The following is a 20,000-nucleotide window of genomic DNA, read 5'->3' on the forward strand; positions in this document are numbered from 1 at the left end:
AAATTTAGGAGAAAAGAATACATTTGTGATACACAAAGACAATTAAATGTTTCACCATCTTTTTATGCCTTTGAAAAGCAGTCTTTGCTTGGCTTCGAGCGGGAGAAAAAACAAACTTAATAACACGTCAATTTTGAAAGCTTATTTATCTAGGTATACAACAGTTGTTTTTTTTATGTGCACGGCTTTGTAGTGTTGTGGTATGACACTCCGGTGCCTGGTCACTCTCGAAAAAGTATAATATCGCCTTTCAGGATTCATGTCCTCCATGTTAAATGTTGCTGTTGTCAATTAGTGGATATTGCCCTGTATAAAACGGGTTTTTTAAAATAATAAATGATAATAGCAATGATAATAATAATAATAATAATAATAATAATAATAATAATAATAATAATAATAATAATAATAATAATAATAATAATAATAATAATAATAATAATAATAATGATAATACACAATTCATTCAGGCCATGGGATACAATGGAGGTATTTATCCTCTGGTTTTTCAAAATATCCTATGCAATGTCTTTTAGATATATCAGTTGCAATTCATGGATGCGACTAAAATGTTGATTGTGTACATGAGCAGAATCTATTACAGGATTCTTTTTGGCTTTGGATTTATTAGTTATTTTTAGTGCGCCATTTTACAACACCAGCTTGCGAGTGATTGTTAATGCGCGACAAAAATAACGAATATAATATAGCCGTAGTCATTTTTTAAAAAAACACCTTTATCCCACCTCTCAAAGTAAGATGCTCAGATGTTTTGTAACCAGTAACTTGTAGAAGGCATTATTTCGCAGTGAATTTTAATTTATCTATAATGATCATTTTAGAATTCTTTGCTTCGTCATCAAAACATATCACTTGGATTTCCCAACGATATTTACGTTAGATTTGTACACACAACAAAAGGGAGTTTCAGATGGTCAATCATGAGTCTCCTTCGTCTTTCATTTAAGCCAATAAAAGTGAGCGGAAATATCGTGATATTTTGAATAGAATGTCTCTTTAACACATTGAAAACACTACTCAACATTATTTTATGATTTTACAAAGAAATAGTAGGATTTTCTAAGAACAGGAGTGGAATAAAATGTGATATGCGGCAGGAAAAGGAACAATGTTTATTCATTCTATCGATAGCAGTCTTACGAATTAAATACCCAGATTATGCATGATTCAGGAAGTATTGTTATGATTTTGAGGAGAAAAATATGATACACGTATTCCTTTCATTTCGAGGTGGCCAGAACACGTTGTGTTATTTCTGTAACAATGAAAGTCTTAATACTTTTTTCAACATGTAAAGTTTTAATTTATAGTAAAATGCAAACCGACATTCCACAGTGAAACACAATATCTTAATGATATAATATTTTGTATTAAAGGAGGCGAATATTAAAAAGTGTCAGCAGTGAGTAATAGAGGTAATATGGCTGAGTGTAAAAGGCATTGCCTTCCCATCACGTGGGTCCAGTTTTGAGACCCTTTTTCGTATTTCCTTATTTTCCAATGCACGAAACTAAATTCCGAATCTTGATATTTACCTATCGTCGCCACACTGCAACTGAAGCCTGGGCGATTTCGGTACTTTTTAAATAGACCTTTTAGAAAAACTTCCCCATTTAGATAAATAAATGAAAAACTACTATTTCGATTATGCTTTCTCTGCAGTTTATGACAAAAGCATGTTTCAACGAACTTATTATAAAAATTAAAATGCAATTTGAACACAACCAATTATACTTGGGCATAGTTTTGCACTGTAACGATTTCAAAACTTGTTTAAATTTTACATTTCATGTAGCGTATTCAATAATAAGTGTTCTTTGTTTTGTGGGCACGTGATCTTTATATGCGCGCGCGCGCGCGCGTGTGTGTGTGTGTGTTTGTGGTCGAGAAGGATAGATAGATAGATAGATAGATAGATAGATAGATAGATAGATAGATAGATAGAGAGAGGGAGAGAGAGAGAGAGAGAGAGAGGGAGGGAGAGAGAGAGAGTTTAGGCTCTTTAAATCTTTTTTTTTTTTTTTTGTGCCACCAAGCTACCTGTATGTGTCCTGGTGTGTCGTTTGAGATCAAAAGTGTCGTTGAATCCCTTGCCACAAAAGGTACACAAGAACCGTTTGATTTCCTTGTGACTTTTAAGATGTCTTTGGAGGTGTCGGCTGGTATCAAACTTCATCTGGCACATAGGACATGGCAGTGTGCAGGTTTGGGACAACAAACCTTGTAAGAGACAAAAAAAAACTCATGAAAACTAAATGTTATCAACAAATAAAAGCATGTTTGGAGCTGAATTTAAAAATTAAAGAATTTACTGAAAGAACAAGATTATCTCAATAAAAAATTTGAAAATACTAGTTGATATCTTTATCTCACACCTGTGCCAGCTCCTTAATTTTATATTTTAAATTTTCTTAATACTTTGGTTCCTAAACTAAAACATATTCTTAATTTCATCTTATTTTATATTTTTAGAATTCACAAGAAACGAAATCTACAATAAGTATTACATAGTAAAATCATTATTACAAAAGAAGATTAACAGTCAATGAGTGAAATACCATAATATGAAAGATAGAATAACTGAAACGCAACTAAAATATGAAATGCTGTGATGACGCTATCTTGTCAAATAACAAACCAAAATCGAATCTTATTTTCGTTTGTATACAACTTTCCTCCATCTGATTTGTCGGATATTGTTTTAATACTGCAAAAGAATCCTAGTTATAGAAGGAACGAGACTGTCGCCACTCAGCTCTTTGTTATTGTTTTTTTGCCAGCCATTTCTATGAGTAGGTCTAACTAAATTGTATTAACCAAAGCTCAAGCTCAAGACTATAAATACATGTTCAAGGTTACACATTGTTTTGTGTTTTGGTACGTTATATCTGGCTGGTGGAGGTTTTTAGTTTTTTTTAAAAACTAAACGCATTGCATCAATAGAAGTCCTTATATTCGATACGTACTTATTTTGTTGTTGCCGAAGTCTGTGCTAAGAAGAGGGTTCTTGATTCCGTGACCCTTGTTGATGTAGTCAAGTCGGATTTCAGCAGTCTGGAGGAATATAAAGTGATGAATTCACGGCAATGATAAAAAGAATATATGACATTTATTCTCAACTGGTTTTTGACAGAGTGAACAAGGTGCCAAAAATTGAATTTGAAGTTTAAAATATCTATATTTTGAAATGTGGGCTGTTTTGATTTTTAAGTAAATAGAAAATAATCGTCATTTTCTAATATTAGTAGTAGTAGTAGTAGTAGTAGTAGTAGTAGTAGTAGTAGTAGTAGTAGTAGTAGTAGTAGATCAGCATGTTGCCGTCGTGCAGAAGCTTGTGTGCCCCAATGATCCTGAAGGTGATACCAGCTTGGATGCAATCGTGCTGGAACAGAAACAGGATAGGGACCAGACGAAGGATGATCCAACCCGGCGTTCAGACAAGGCTTGCCTTTTCCTAACCCACACTTCTAATCATGAAAGGTACAAGGAGGAAATTTATTCATACTGGCTCGGACAGCGCCCAACATAAAAAGGTCCGCGTAGCTGCTGAACGAAGTCCTGCAGCCTCGAAAAATACATTTATCTAGTGATGCTAGTAGCTAGCCAGTAATATATAATGTATTAGATTACTAGCGAACATGATGATTAAAAGATGAATGCGACGATTGTGATAATATTAATAATAATAAGTATGATAATGATGATGATGATGATGATGGTGATGATGATGATGATGGTTGTGGAAATTGACAGAGATCGAGACGAATCTTTTGAGCATTCAACAATCAAAATCGATCATTGTAGTCAAGTATGTAGGCGTGCTCAAATTATGCCCTTGCAGATTTTATAATCAATTATTTGAATCAACGGGTGATAAAAATACCCTTAATTTTATTTTTAAAGTTTTGCAAGTTACTTGTACATCAATCAGTAAAAAAAAAAGTTTCATAATTTCTAAATTCACTATTAATTCTGAGCTCGTTAGCAAAAACTTTTAAATGGGATGTACGGAACAATGTTGACGCCCAACCCTTTTTTCAGAATAGATTATAAATGTTATTGTTGTTGTTCTTCTTGTTTTCGTTGTTGTTGTTGCTGTTGTTGTTGTTGTTTTGATGATCATTGCAAAAAGATTGCTATTGGTTAAAATCTTTAGTAAGGAATAAAAGTGATTAAAAAATAGGCGCGTGATTTTAGATTGATTTTGTGGAAGGTTTTTTGTTGCTTTTTTTTTTTTAAATTGCCGAGCGAAAATCGTGAACCGTTCATAGACAAGGTCATTGAACCATTTACATTTTGTTTTTCTAATTCAAGTAATTCATCATAACATGTTTACAGATTCATATCTAAAGCCCCAACTTGTTGCATTAGCGGCCGTTAGCATACCGATTCATCAGATATTCCATGAAACTGGAAAGGATCGTGAATGATCCCGCGCGTTGATTGCGTTAACAACCGTAAGAATGTTATCTCTCTGGCATTCATTTGAAAGACTTGAAGGAGCAAATCAAAGGATTTTTTTATGTTGCTGGCTAAAATTGTAAAGTGATGAAGGGCGTTGTAATGTTAATGTCTATGCAACTGTTGCTAATTGTGAGGGTGATGATGTTGATGACGATGATAATGATGATGATAATGATGATGTTGATGATGATGATGATGATGATAGTGGTGGTAGTGGTGGTGGTGGTGGTGGTGGTGGTGGTGGTGGTGGTGGTGGTGGTTGTGCTGCTATTGCTGCTGCTGCTGCTGCTACTGATGGTGGTGGTGGTATGGTAGTGATCGATCCTTAAAGTTTGTTTACCTCAAGAAAAGATTTAAACGTCTTCTTATCCTCTAGTCCTAACAAATTCTTGGCTCCACCCATGGTTTCGCTAGTTTCCCCAGTCCTCACCATCTGGTCAAAACTTCGCTTCCTGGAAACATTCCCGAGAATTTCCGGACTAGACAATGACCCAGGGATTGGAAGATGAGCCGTGTAAAACGATTGGCTTGGGGAAAATGTGTTGTGGGTCATATTGTGGTCAATATTCGGTGTCTTCAGTAAGTTTGTCTTGATGTGAAGAGGGGATAATGGTTGAAGAAGGTTTGGATTGTTTTGGTAAATATTGCAAACCACTGGAGTATGGGTTGGTGAGAAATGAGCGTTTAAGTCTGTTGGTTTTGTCTCTTCATTTATGTTGTTGCTGTTCATGATACTGTCAGAGGTAATGGCAGCAGTTCCTGTGATAATTTTATTGTTATTAATGTCTATTTGTGATTGAAGTGTGTTTGCTTTTAGAATTGAGTTAATTGGAGAGGCGTTTATAGTAGTATTGGCTGTTGTTGAAAGTTGCGAATGAAAGCTGTTTTGATATTGATGAATACCGCTTGATAGAAATGAACTGTGTGCGTGGTTGGGGGGTTTTAATGGGTCACATGATGGGATCCGAGGAAAACGGTATGGGAGGTTATATAATAAAGGAGCAAGATGATCATTGTGGCTGTCAATGACATCGTTGTGGTAGGCATGGTGATGAAAGGGTAATGGGTCATATCGGATTGGTCGAGGTTTGGGAAGCAGTCTTGATTGTGTCATGAAGGGATAAGGAAAATTTAAGTTTGGGGTTATCTCCTTTTGGGAGCTATCGGGATTATAGAATGGAGGAATTCGACTGCATTTGGTATCGTTTTCGGTTTGAAATCGATTGTGATTTGATTCGTCCATTTGTTGTCTTTTTGAAATTGGAGAGTTTTGAACTTTGACAATTTGTGTTGAAAATTGATTTCCTCTTGAAATTTCCGGGATTTCACCATACTTATTGACCTGATCAACGAACAGTCGTTCATCTTTTGATCTGTTGCAAGCTGCCTTTTTTACTATTATGTCTGACTCTATGCGGGTATTGCTGTTATGACTTTCAATATTTCTACATGAGAATATATCGATATCTCCCTTATTATCTTTAGTGAGGTCCTTTGCAGATAATATTTCACGACTATATGATTCATTATCATCTGTGCTCTCCTCGTTGCTATCCTCTTCGGCTTTGCTCATTATACTAGCGATGGTAAACGATCTGATTCTTTTGGACTTCTTGTTGTTTGATTTTCTACTTGTGTGTGAGCATGGCCTAACATCAACATTTTGATTGCTTTCCTCCATTAAAGACGAGGTCTTTCTAGCTTTGGTAGTTAGGCTAGTTGTCGCTTCTGGACATTCAATGTTGTGTCGGGAATCATCTATAATTGATGATCGCATGGAAGACAATGATGAAAACACAGTTGGGAAAACGTTCGGTGTGAAAACCGGAATCGTTGTTGGTGGAGACATGATGTACCCGGATTTTTCTGAAGACAACAGCAAAGGTGAATGTTGACTTTCAGGTGATGATGGGGACGATGAGGGTGACGACATTGATGATGATGCTGACACGTTGTGATAAAGAGAAATGCCATCTGGACGTCTCTTGACTTTGAGTGTATGCTCTTTGTTGTGAGTGCTTTCATCTGCAATAGGAATTAAGAAATCGTACATAAATCATCCGTACATAAAGGGTGAATAAACTGGAAGCTTAAATAATAGATATGTGGATATATGTCTGGTTTTGTGGTCGTATGACACTCGTATGCTGACTCGGGCTCTAGTCCTATTGTGTAAAACGCAGAAGACGGCTCTTTACTCACAATCTCTTACTCAGATGTAAAATGAGGGCACGTCTGGTAAACATAATATTGTTTCTATAGAAAAAAAATGTATAAGCGCCTACAAGAGTCACGTCTCGTCCTTTAAGTTATGTGTTGTTATTGGCTTGGATCACATCCCAAAGCGGTTTGAGCACATTTAGTCGATATTGGGCTATATCAAAGCTCATAATATTTAGTTTTAGATAAATATGTATACATTCAGATAGATAGATAGATAGATAGATAGATAGATAGATAGATGGATAGACAGATAGATAGATAGATAAATAGATAGATAGATAGATAGATAGATAGATAGATAGATAGATAGATAGATAGATAGATAGATAGATAGATAGATAAGATAGATAGATAGATAGATAGATAGTAGATAGATAGATAGATAGATAGATAGATAGATAGATAGATAGTATAGATAGATAGATAGATAGATAGATAGATAGATAGATAGATAGATAGATAGTATAGATAGATAGATAGATAGATAGATAGATAGATAGATAGATAGATAGATAGATAGATAGATAGATAGATAGATAGATAGATAGATAGATAGATAGATAGATAGATAGATTGGTAGATATTTAAAAAGTAATGGATGAAAATCGAGAGACATGTACATAGATCGACGGATTACAAATAGATACGACCACCCCATCCCATTCATCTATACAGAACGTGAGGTAACGGTAAGGTGTCCACACACCAAACAGACAGGCTTAGAGCACTGGGGTGGAAAAAGATCCACTAAGACGCAACGGTTTGTGGCTCGCTCGCTTGAGTAGATCCTTGTCCTAGGAACCCTATGAGGCCCATTGCGTTGAATGGCATCCTCATCTCGCTCAGGTGCATCTTTTGTCCGTTCTTTGATGCCGGGATCATCCCGGACAGAGAGTGGACGTTAGGTAAGTAATGGTCGTGGTTTATCCACCCGGAACTACTTTCAATGAGACAGTTCGGTTGATGGAACACTGGACGATATGGGTGAAGTGTAAAATAACTATGTAATTTATCTGAAGCTTGAACAGAAATAGAGAGTGGAGGGCGGGGGGAAGAAGAGAGAGAGAGAGAGAGAGAGAGAGAGAGAGAGAGAGAGAGAGAGAGAGACTATATTTAGTGGAAGGTGTGGATATTGTTCCAGAGGGGGAACGATGGATAAAGCGTGAAATTCTATTGTTAGGAAAACGCTGACAGGTAGAACCGTCTCAAATAAAGAGGACAATAATGGAAATGGAAAACAAACTATTGTAAAGGTTTGTGTAAATAGCAGAATGATAAGGATGATCTATAGAGGTGCTTGTATGTTACGAACGATGAAATGGTATAATATGGCAACAACTAATGCAAGTCTCTTAGCATGTTTTTTTTCGGGAATAGAATTGCTAATTTGTATGTCTTTTTAAAACAACAACATTACTGTCGATTGCTTCTAGTAGTTTAAAGTTTACTTTTACAATGTCCCAATTGTCGTAAAGTATACTCAAAGAATGTAGCTGTACTGATACAGCGTGGGCTTTTCATCTCAATAGCAGCATACTGTCTCTCAAAATAAATCCCAAAGATTTTTTTTCTAGTCATCAAGATTCTAGACTCATACATGTTATTAACACACACACACACACACACACACACACACACACAACATATATATATATATATATATATATATATATATATATATATTATTATATATTTAATATATATAATATTTTATATATTGCTTAGGTTTATAGAATTTGGTTTTTAAAAATTGTAATTGACCATCGTGTTTCTCATTCTTCAACGACTTTCTAAATAAATATGACAATGAAGAACTCCACTGAGCAAGAAAACAAGCTTGCTGTATATTTGGGAGGTAGCGGGTACATTACTCGATGGGCGTATTCTTTGAAGACGTCTTGTGTTAAAACTATAATTATAGGCAATGCCTCGAGTGCATTTGGTGTCTTCGGAAACGAACTGGTGATTATCTCTCCTGGCCTAAAAGCATTGACGACAATGGGGGAGGAGTTTCTTTCTAACATGAAAGACTAGAGAGAAAGAAAAGAAAAACAGTTTACATTTCAAGTAGATAATGATAGCATCTTTTCATCTTTGAAGATACGGAAAATTAGAACCAACTGAACAGTTTGTCCAAGCCTTACACTGTTGTTATACAACAACAATCATGGGATAATAATATAAGATTCACTTGGAACATTTAGAGTCCGTTTACTTTTTTTTTATATTCAAAGATATCAGATAAGAGGTAAAAGCATTTATTTCAGGTAAATAAGAATTATAAAGCATTGAAGATTTATAATCTCTGCTAGAAATGGCCACAAGTATATATTATAATAATATATACTTTCATGGTCCATTTTCAGCCTTTTCTCCATCGTTTCAAAAGAAAATATTTCATTTACCTCCATTTCAAGTAGGATTTTTTCAGGTCAATAGTCTCAATTTTAATGTCAATCTAAGTATAACAGTTTTGTCGTCTTCTTCGTTGTCGCCGTCGTTGTCGTCGTCATCATCATCATCATCATCATCATCATCATCATCATCATCATCATCATCATCATCATCATTATCATATTATCATCGTCATCATCATTATTATTATTATTATTATTATTATTATTATTATTATTATTATTATTATTATTATTATTACTATTATTATCATTATTAACCGCAGTAGTAGTAGTAGTAGTAGTAGTAGTAGTAGTAGTAGTAGTAGTAGTAGTAGTAGTAGTAGTAGTAGTAGTAGTAGTAGTAGTAGTAGTAGTAGTAGTAGTAGTAGTAGTAGTAGTAGTATTGCGTTGTGTAATTTTCATTAGGTACTATTACTATATTAGTAATCCCTCTATTTCTCTTTTACTCTCCCTCCCCTCCAACTCTCTCTCTCTCTCTCTCTCTCTCTCTCACTCTCTCTCTCTCTCTCTCTCTATATATATATATATATATATATATATATATATATATATATATTTCTCTCACTCTCTCTGTATCTATATATCTATCTATCAACCCCCCCCCTCTCTCTCTCTCTCTCTCTCTCTCTCTCTCTCTCTCTCTCTCTAATAATTGTGGTGACGATATTCTCAACACAGAAAAACAAGATTTATTTTCATTGTTATTGCTAGAATTTAAAAATATTTGATTCTAATTGCTTTTTAAGAGATCTCTTTTGATTCAATGCTGTTTTCTACCCTATTTCCTTTATAGATATTCACAAAAGTCTGAAGGGTTTCTTTATAAAACTGGTTATCAGAACTCATCTAAACTTCACACGTCGGTTGTCATAATACTTTGTAGCGTAATTTTCTTCAACTCAATATAATGAAACCGTTATATAACAATAGAATAACTGCTCATTGCCTGCTGGGGCATGCATGTGTCAATTTTGTTAAAATCACAATTACATACCATTTAATTGTATGTTATTCTCTCTTGCGGTTCTTAAACCCTCAACCACACAACCCCCTGTCTTCTTTTAATTCAAAACCAAGCTGTCTAGAGGTATCCGTCATTATAACGGTATATTTATCGATTTGTAACGTTATTTTCAAAAACATTCTAACGAGAGGAATCGACGGTGCGGTGAAAAATTATTATTAGTTTCTCTAGCTTCGAATTTTATCTAAAGTGTAAAGGGTAGATAGTTTGCAGTTTTTGTTGTGGTCTGTTTAATGCCACAGTAGCTGGTAATTCTTAAATTTTACTAGATTCATTCATTCATTCTCTCTCTCTCTCTCTCTCTCTCTCTCTCTCTCTCTCTCTCTCTCTCTCTGTGTGTGTATGTGTGTGTGTGAGTTTGTCATATACACACACACACAGGCATGAATATATATATATATATATATATATATATATATATATATATATATATATATATATGCCTGTGTGTTTATGTGTCAAAAAGTAATTTTCCAAACATTTGAAACAACTAGATATCAAGTTATTTAGAAAAATTACCGAACGATTTCGTTTTCATTGGTTTCCCTTAGTCAAATAATGAAAAGTTATTCAATTATAGACAATCATCCACAAAAATTAAAGTCGAAAAAATATTTAAATATCTAATACTATATCTGTCCTTTGAGAATATATTTATGCGGTTATGATAGTGCTAGCCTCCGTTTTTGACTCTTATTTATTTATATAAGTTTTCATAACCACAATAAAGCCTATTAGATACACTTTCAAACTCTGAAGAAAAAAAAACAACACATTTTTTTTAATTGGCTGAAAAACTCGTTCTTCAAATATCAAAGACTTAAATTACCCTCACCTTTTTAAATAAATTCTCAAACCTCGGACTTCATGAAATCCCAGGTGTGAGAAGGTTTGAAGTCCACTTTAATCTTCTATATTTGAAGGATGAGTTTTCTGGACAAAAATTTAAAAACGTGTCTTTTAAAAATTCAGAATATAATACGGCAGTACAGTAAAATGACTATACCTAACATCCTGTTGTAGGTCTAGACGATCTTATCTCTCCCACTGTGAGATTGTCTCCCTTTTCATCGTTCAACTTTCTACTCTACGATAAAGACATCTATTAAATGCTACACTATTTTATATCAAAACCGGTAAGACTTTTGTCTGTGAATAATAATCATCATTAGGTTGGACTCTAGCGGATGTTTATAGCTTATTTATTTATGATTCCATGCCAGGACATTGTGAAAGTATTAACAAACAGACGCCCTGCCAAGAGGGCATACGTTATACCATCATTTTGTGTGGTTTACTCCAAGACTCTCTCCTTTCACCACTTGTATTCTTTCAGCTTTGGCCCATTCATCACGGTTTGTGGTCCTCTGCCATCCCCCCAGCGTGTGCGCCCGTAACTGCAGAGACAAATTGTCGGTCGAGTGATTGCAAAAGGTGATAGGTTTACATAGTAACAAAAAAGTCCAACCACCTACCATCTTCCTTTTGACACTGTTTGAGTTTGACCAGTTTTCAACAGGTAGTGGTTTTGGATATCCTCTTTTGAGAGATGAATGGATACTCGCCGTTCAGGTGTAACGGGAAGATAACAAATATGGCTGATTAAACAATTTGAAGAGCGGTATGGGTAGTAGGTACCTATAACTGCGATGGCCAAAGATAAGTCAATGGATTTCCCCAAGCTCATTTCGACCAGAATGATTTTAAATATGTGTCCCGTCGCATCAATCTCGTACCATTCCGGGATGTAGCAGATGCAACAAAATGAACTTTAAGTGTATTTTTAAAAACATGTATATAGCGAGAGAGTGAGAGAGAGAGAGAGAGAGAGAGAGAGAGAGAGAGAGAGAGAGAGAGATAGGGATAGGTAGAAATAGGTGTTTGCATGTTTGGATATGAGCGTGTGGTTGTATTTGTAAGAGAATATGTGAGAGAGAGGGAGAGAGAGAGAGGGAGTGAGAGAGAGTGAGATAGATAGATAGAAAGAGAGAGATAGATAGATATAAAGAGAGAGAGAGAGAGAGAGAGAGAGAGAGAGAGAGGGAGAGAGTGATGTGAAAAAAGCGAGAAAGATACTGATAAAAATAGAGAGAAAGAGAAAATATGAGAAGTGAGAGAGAAAGAGATAGAGAGAAAGAAAGAGAGAGAGAGAAAGAGAGAGAGAGAGAGAGAGAGAGAGAGAGAGAGAGAAAAGAGAGATAGAGAGAATATTGTTTATTATTGTTGTAAATAATCAATTAATCGTAAAATGGCACATCGAGGATTGTAGAGATTCTACATCATTGCCCATGAATCGTTCTTTGAAAATATGAAGTTCAACTGAGGACAATATCCATTGACAATGATGATACCGATCGTTCTCATTTCAAGTGGATTTCAATTCCAATTTTCCAGTGACGGGGTAACAAAGAGAAAGATAAATGGCGCCGACACCATAATCTGTTTTTGAAAACAATGTTTACAACGTAACAATTCTTTCCAATTATTTAGACTATCAGGCTGATCAACTTCCCAGCAGCGTTAAAGATCAGAAATAGCGGTCTTATCGTGCGTTATAACGTTTTCGAACTTTTTTTTTCAGTTTTCTTCTCACTCTTCGTTTCATTCCCCTTTCATCTTCTCTCTCTCTCTCTCTCTCTCTCTCTCTCTCTCTCTCTCTCTCTCTCTCTCTATATATATATATATATATATATATATATATATATATATATATATATATATATATCTATCTATCTCTATCATCTATCTGTCTATCTGTCTGTCTAACAAACACATAAACACACGTTTTCTCTTTTCTTTTCTCTTCTCTTCTGCTCTCTTCTCTCTTTCTTCTTCTTCTTCTTCTTCTTCTTCTTCTTCTTCTTCTTCTTCTTCTTCTTCTTCTTCTTCTTCTTCTTCTTCTTCTTCTTCTCCTCTTCTCCCTTCTTCTCTCTTCTCTTCTTCTTCTTCTCTTCTTCTTCTTCTTCTTCTTCTTTCTTCTTCTTCTTCTTCTTCTTCTTCTTCTTTTTATTATTATTATTATTATTATTATTATTATTATTATTATTATTATTATTATTATTATTATTATTATTTATTATTTATTATTATTATTATTATTATTATTATATTATTATTCTTTTTCTTATCCTCCTCCTCCTCCTCCTCCTCCTCCTCCTCCTCCTCCTCCTCTTCTCTCTTCTTCTTCTTCTTCCTTCTTCTCTACTAGCTTCTTCTACTTCTTACTACTTCTTCTTCTTCTTCTTCTTCTTCTTCTTCTTCTTCTTCTTCTTCTTCTTCTTCTTCTTCTTCTTCGTGTTGATGAGTGTCACTACAAAAAGGCGACTTGTACTCTATCTAATTGAAATACGGTTCTAGGCGACCTGTTGAAGCTCTATAATATATATTAACGCTGATACGACACTGTGCCAACCAGTAAAAGTAATCGACGTCTTAAATTCATCGCACCATGCGGTATAAAACTTACTCGATGCAAATTAAAAATGATGGTATTGGTTGGATATTCTAAACCGACGTGCTCATAGTTGCAGGTCTGATAACCGGGCGCAATTATTGACTTGTTTTAACATTGTTGTCTTGGTTACTATTTTGCCACGGTTTGAGAGTATTTCCATTACAACTATGAGCCCACAACCATTTGGGTTATCTGATCTGCAAATAAGTCGACGTCGTTCTAAACCATAAATTATCTATTTGAGCGTGAAACGTTGTGTCTACTCGAAAAGTAATAATATAATAGCCATTGAAAACCCGACTTTTTTATTTTTTCAACCTTGATAATCGCGAAATGGTTAAGCACTCAATGAAATGGGCGTCTAGTTTAGTTACGACAAATTTGACGTGATACTTCAGCTGATAGCGTTGAATGATTAAGTTGCTACTCGTACTATTTATATTGAGTATAATATTGTAAATCAATTTTAACTACTCTATGATAGAGTTGTCTTTTATATGAGTCTTTGGTGCTTTGGTGTGTTTAATATATATATATATATATATATATATATATATATATATATATATATATATATATATATATAGAAAGAGAGAGAGTGGGAGAGAGAGAGAGAGAGAGAGAAAGAGAGAGAGAGCGAGAGAGAGAGAGAGAAAGAGAGAGAGAGAGAGAGAGAGAGAGAGAGAGAGAGAGAGAGAGAGAGAGAGAGAGAGAAGCTATATGCTACGATAATATTATGTGATATTTCTATCTTTGGTCTACTATATATTTTTGACTTCCCGCCTCAAAACGGTGTAATGCGAAGAATCGAACTTATACTGCTAAGTAAGAACATGGGTTAAGTTCATAATATATCATTACATTGAAGACAATTGGGTATCATTGCTTAAATAGACAAATCTCAGATTACTCGTCATTTTAACTGTAAAATCACTTCTTGGTTTCAGCTTCACCCCAGCATGACATACTGGTTTGAGGTGGTGAGTCACATACTTTATGACAATGATACCAAACCGTTCGCAATGCCCACCCAATACCAAACAATTTCACCTCTATCATCATTCACCAAGCTGGCGTTTCTTCTTATGCTACCTTTGGAGGTTGGGGGGGACCGGGGGGGGGGGGGGGGGGGGGACATGAACGTCAAGGGCAGACAATTTATTGGCTATTTACACAACGGACGTCACCGACAATCACATGACGACATTCTTAGTCAAAATTTTCAGGTCTTTTCGTATAGAAAGAATATCACGATATCATACGATTTGGGACGGTCCTTTACTACAATATAAGCGATCCTTCATATTATCAATATGTGATGTAGCAATGAACTTAATGAAGGAATCTACATTCAAATATGTATACATATTTTTTTTAAAATAAGAATTTATTTTTTTTTCATTTTAAGCATAAGAAACAAATCTCACTCTGTTATATAAAGTCATTTGAGTCATGCTAAATCTTATAAGTTAAGCTTAAAATTTGATTTGATAAATCAAGTTCATCCCGACATAATATCGTTTTAACATAATAATATTAGAATGTATACAAAAAGTCGTTTCCGACTCGTTTGACACAAAAAGAACATCCATGCTATGTAACTTGGAGAAAAATAATGAAGGATTTTACTTTTCACCCGTTTCTCTGAGATTAAATAATCCAAAAGTCTATGGTTTGGCACCAAAACAATGGCCCGGAATAACTTCTCAAAATGTCGAAAACAAGCGGACCAACTTTGCATACCTACGTTTTTTAAAACTCACTTCTAGAAGTTATTTATGTTAGTCTGATGGTATTAGTCTATCAAATGTTGATTGAAGGCGCTATATAAAAGTACATTCTATACGCATAATTTACCATACATTATCATTGTAACAAAGTCATCTGTCCTCTGCACCAGAAAATGCCACCATATAATCTTACCAGATGACAGATAATCCTCTCTCCTAATTTCATACCCGCTACCCGTGGATTGAACGCATGCGCTAATCCCTAGTTCATTGTGTACCCACGACCATTTAATGGAGAACAAGTTATTGATGGAAATTGCTGGGTCCGCCAGTGTCACGGCGTTAAGTCGGACACGCCCCTCAACAGCATTATGACGTTGCGATTAAGAATCAATTTCTTCAGTAAAAATAGTCCTGCTGCTATTTCAATGTAACTGCGTATCCTGGTGTTTTTATGGTGTTAGGTAGTTGTGGCAATTTGATGGATGTTTGAGGGACATTGTCTTCATGTGGGTGATACTGATTTACATCTCGCCAAGGGGACAGGTGAGATTTTGTCACGTGACATATTGCAATGTATCATGCTGAGATAGCTGTTGGATATTAGGATTTACAAATCGCATTGATATTCTATGCGTATCTAGCTATATCGGGATGTGAAGCCAACTATCTCAATCCAGCAGCATGTCAAAGTAAACCTTTAAAATATTATGCAAATTCTATTTTAAAAAGGACAGTGAAAATGGCCTCTTCAGTTGTTTTAAAAAGGACCCCCAAAATTATAACAAGATAAAAGAAAAAGATAGAGCAAAGGAAGCAACAACAACAACAACAACAAAAAAGTAAAAAGTAAAAAAAAAACAAGCGGAAAAAAAACAAAAACAAAAAACAAAAAATGAAAAATCAAAACAAACCCCCAACAAGTAAACGAGATTTAAATACAAAAATATTGAATACAATATTACTTTCGACACCTCTTCATTTTTCTTTTAAGCTCAGTTCATCTTGTCATAAAACAAAGAAAAACTGTAATGAACAGCCTTTAGAGGTAGTTAGAAATCAGATATATAAGTGAGTTTATTGCATTTAACTTGACTTGAACCAAACTATTCAATATTTAATCACTAACGACATAGGTCGTTGAGTAGCGAGGCAAGTCAAACACGCAAATTTAGACCACCCAGGAAATTTGACGGAAATTATTCCAGATACCATTCAGTCATGCAAGCTTCTACAGAATAACTCTTTTTCTTATTGATTCCGGTGACTATTTGTTTGCCCTCAGCAGCGTTACAGAATATATTCAGAGTCATCAGGCCCAAAGGATTGAAGTTTATCCCGGTTTCCCTGACGTGAAATTACCAGCGCTTAGGATAGGTTACTGGGTGTTTTTTTTTTTCTCTATTTGTTTAGATCTTTCTATTTACTGATTTATTTATTTATATACTTATTTTGTAGGCGTTTTAGTGGAAAGGGGAGGGGGTTGGATTCTTGTTGTTGTTGTTGTTGTTGTTGCTTTTGTTTGTTTGTTTGTTTGTTTTTCGTTATTAAAAATACTTTTGGGGATTGTTTTTCAAAGGGAATATTATTATTATATTGTATTTATGTATTATGCTTGAGAGGGTTGTGATGAGAATGCAAAATGAAAATACGTAACCAATAACAAAACATTTTAGGCGCAATGGGGAGAGGATTACAAACTGGCATGACTGTATCGCCGCTTGTAACAAAGTCAAAGAAAATTGTGAACATTAAACAGAAAATCCTAGACCTTTGTAGAAGTTTGCTCTCTTCGTTCTGCAGATTGACCCGAAAGTATCAACATAACATTTTGACATTAAATTTATCAAAAGACATATTATTTGTTAAAAGGAGATTAAAATTTGTGAATAGTTGGAGTCTTAAGTCATTTTATCAATATAATTAGGTATGTTTCGTGTTCTAATTGGCCTTGGTGAATAGAAGACGTGATACCTTACACCGATCCACCGTCTTTGATTGCGTGTACAAAATCAATTGGACGAAAGTCAGGTTTGTGCCTCGTTATCTCATTCAAAATTTATAGCCCTTTATCAATAATGACATTTTATCTCTCTTATAATCTTTGCCATTTTTCTTTTCATGTGAACGGAAGGCAAGATGGCGCTCAAGATAAGTTGTATCTTATCTTAAATATATTTGTTATGTCAAACTGCGAAAACTTCGATCAGCTAAAGTTTTATATTTTTAAAAATGGGGATTTATAGATATGTGTGTGGTATCTCTTGGCAATCAAAACAAGTGGCAAATTTAAATAAAAATGCATTTAGCGTAGCGATTAAATATTTGTAAAAGATGGGGAGCTCATAATCTGTATATCTTAATTAAAATTTTTATCAGTTCATAAAAAAAGTTCTTATAAGAAAAAAAAGAAAGATAAGACCAAAAAGATAATTTTAAAAGATACAAGTAGTATGAAAATTTAAGTCACGCGAAACTGAAAATGTATTTTTAGCGTGTTAAGAGAAACAGAAATTTGAATAAATATATGATATAAAAATAAAGATTAAAAACAGATTATGTATTTAAAACACTGTAAACTTTACATCACTTTTTTTTTAAAACACCAAAAACAAAAACAAAACAACAATTGATAGGGATCTTTATAACTTGAAATATGTAGCAATTTGATAAATAGGGTAAAGGTAAATTATTATCTCTTTGGATTGATCGTAATGGGAAGTGAAGTCATGACGCCACACCTTCCTCTCTTCCGGTTCAAAACTCATTGGAAGTGTGTAAACAGTCCCTCGGGGGACTAGCAATGAATAGGTTACATATTGAATCATAAGATGGCATAACTCTTTTAGTAGCAGGGTGTTTAGTCAGATTCTTATGATTACGGGACGTAATAAAGCGAGGATGGATGATCTTTATTGACGACCAACTATTATTTAGGTAAGAACATAAGATGCCATTATTATGAAACCAGAAGATCAGATGCACAACGTATGTTACTAAGTCCTCTGGAAGACTGGTTTCATCCTTTTTTTTGTTGAGCTTTTTTATATAGCGCAATATCCACTCAACTTGCTCAAAGTGCTTTGCAAGGGGTCCCTGGCCAACAACAACACTTAATATGTAGGACGAGACCTGACGCCTGTAAGGCGATATTACAATCTTTTTCTGACAGAGACAACGCTGTTAACGGTCAGGTACTCATTTTACTCCTGAGTACGGTGAGAGAATGTGAGTAAAGTTCCTTTTCCAAGGACTCAACTATGCGCCAAGCGAGGCTCGAACCCAGAACCTTCTAAGCCGATTGAAACCAGTATTTTGATATCACAACATTGTTCCCTATTACTAGGCTTTTGATCATTTCAAGGCATTGTTTTAAATGTATTTTTTCCGTCACAGGGTATTCAAAGGTCTTTTGACCCAAGCACCTCTTATCATGATATATATTGTTATGTTATGTTCCAAGCTGTAAGTACAATATAATAGCACGATAACAATACAAAGTGATACGAAGAAGCTAGAAGCTGTGAACTGTAAAATTAATAAACAAAAATGAATTATAACAGCTTTAAAAAAAGAACAATATACCAAACACAGAACTTTTCGGACACAAAACCCTTTTTCAGTCAACAAAAAAAAAACAATTAAAAAAAATACATTACTAATAAAAACAGGTTTGAGAGTTTTTAAAGAAGATGAAGTTCATTTTAATTGATCAGCCCTGTTTCTGACCAATTTATTTTCAAAATTTGTTTCTTCAGATTACGGCAAATGCACCATAACTCTTCGTATTTTGAACTTGAATCCTTAATATTAACATTTGGACCCATGTATCAACAGAGGATGGTATGGGATATCTTATAGATGTGCGGCTATGTGGTCTTGTGGTATGACACTCGCTTTCGGATCGGAAGGTCCTGGGTTCGAGCCTCGCTCGGCGCATAGTTAGTTGAGTCCTTGGAAAAGGCTCTTTATTCACATTATCTCACCGTACTCATGTGTAAAATGAGTACCTGGCAGGAAACAGCGTTGTCTCTGTCCGAAAAAAATGTAATATTACCTAACAGACGTCATGTCTCGTTCAACTTGTTACTTGTTGCTGTTGGTCAGGGACCCTTTGTAAACGATTTGAGCAAGTGTAGTGGATACTGCGCTATCTAAAAGCTCAAGTTATAGGTGAATCTGAATAACAATGAATGTAGGTTTGGATAAAATGGGTTTTATTTTTTTTTTATAATTTCAATCTTGATGTCATGGTTGACAATATTTATGTTGGTTATTGCCTTTCAATTGAAAATATATTATGTATTCGTATGAATTAGTGTGTTAACGTTTGCTAACGTAGATACAACTGACCGGATGAGAAACTTTGTTGGCAGCCGTGCTAAATATTTCTCTACCGCCTGTTTGGATTTTATGTGATGTTTTAATACTCTTACTGTTTTTGTTTTTGGCTGAAGAAGAGTTTGAGCTCGAAACGTTCCGTGTTTGGTATTTCGTTCTTTTACGGATCTGTTTGTTTTATTCATTTTTGCTCATTACTTTTTACTGTCTACAGCTTCTAGCAGCTTTGAATCACCATGACCTGTGCTATCGGGTTCAGGCAGGGGGGGGGGGGGGGGCACAGAATTAAGCGGATATTGCCCTATATAAACGCTCAGAATATATTT

The 20,000-nt window shown here is 34.8% G+C and overlaps 1 protein-coding gene across 7 annotated transcripts in view; it reads right to left on the reverse strand.

Moving 5' to 3' along the window:
- LOC144970878 (uncharacterized) overlaps positions 1–20,000 on the reverse strand; it is a 38,865-nt gene that overhangs the window by 8,027 nt on the left and 10,838 nt on the right. For all 7 annotated transcript variants that reach the window (XM_078911006.1, XM_078911009.1, XM_078911011.1 and 4 more), the window contains 3 exons: positions 4,826–6,510; positions 2,988–3,075; positions 2,062–2,241 (listed from right to left, as the gene is read on the reverse strand). In XM_078911006.1, the coding sequence (XP_078767132.1) occupies positions 2,062–2,241; positions 2,988–3,075; positions 4,826–6,510 (1,953 nt within the window). The remainder of the gene's footprint in view (positions 1–2,061; positions 2,242–2,987; positions 3,076–4,825; positions 6,511–20,000) is intronic.

The sequence above is a fragment of the Berghia stephanieae genome, chromosome 4 (genome assembly GCF_034508935.2).
Source record: "Berghia stephanieae isolate SIO BIC M18660-M18661 chromosome 4, UCSD_Bste_1.3, whole genome shotgun sequence".
NCBI lineage: Eukaryota > Metazoa > Mollusca > Gastropoda > Nudibranchia > Aeolidiidae > Berghia > Berghia stephanieae.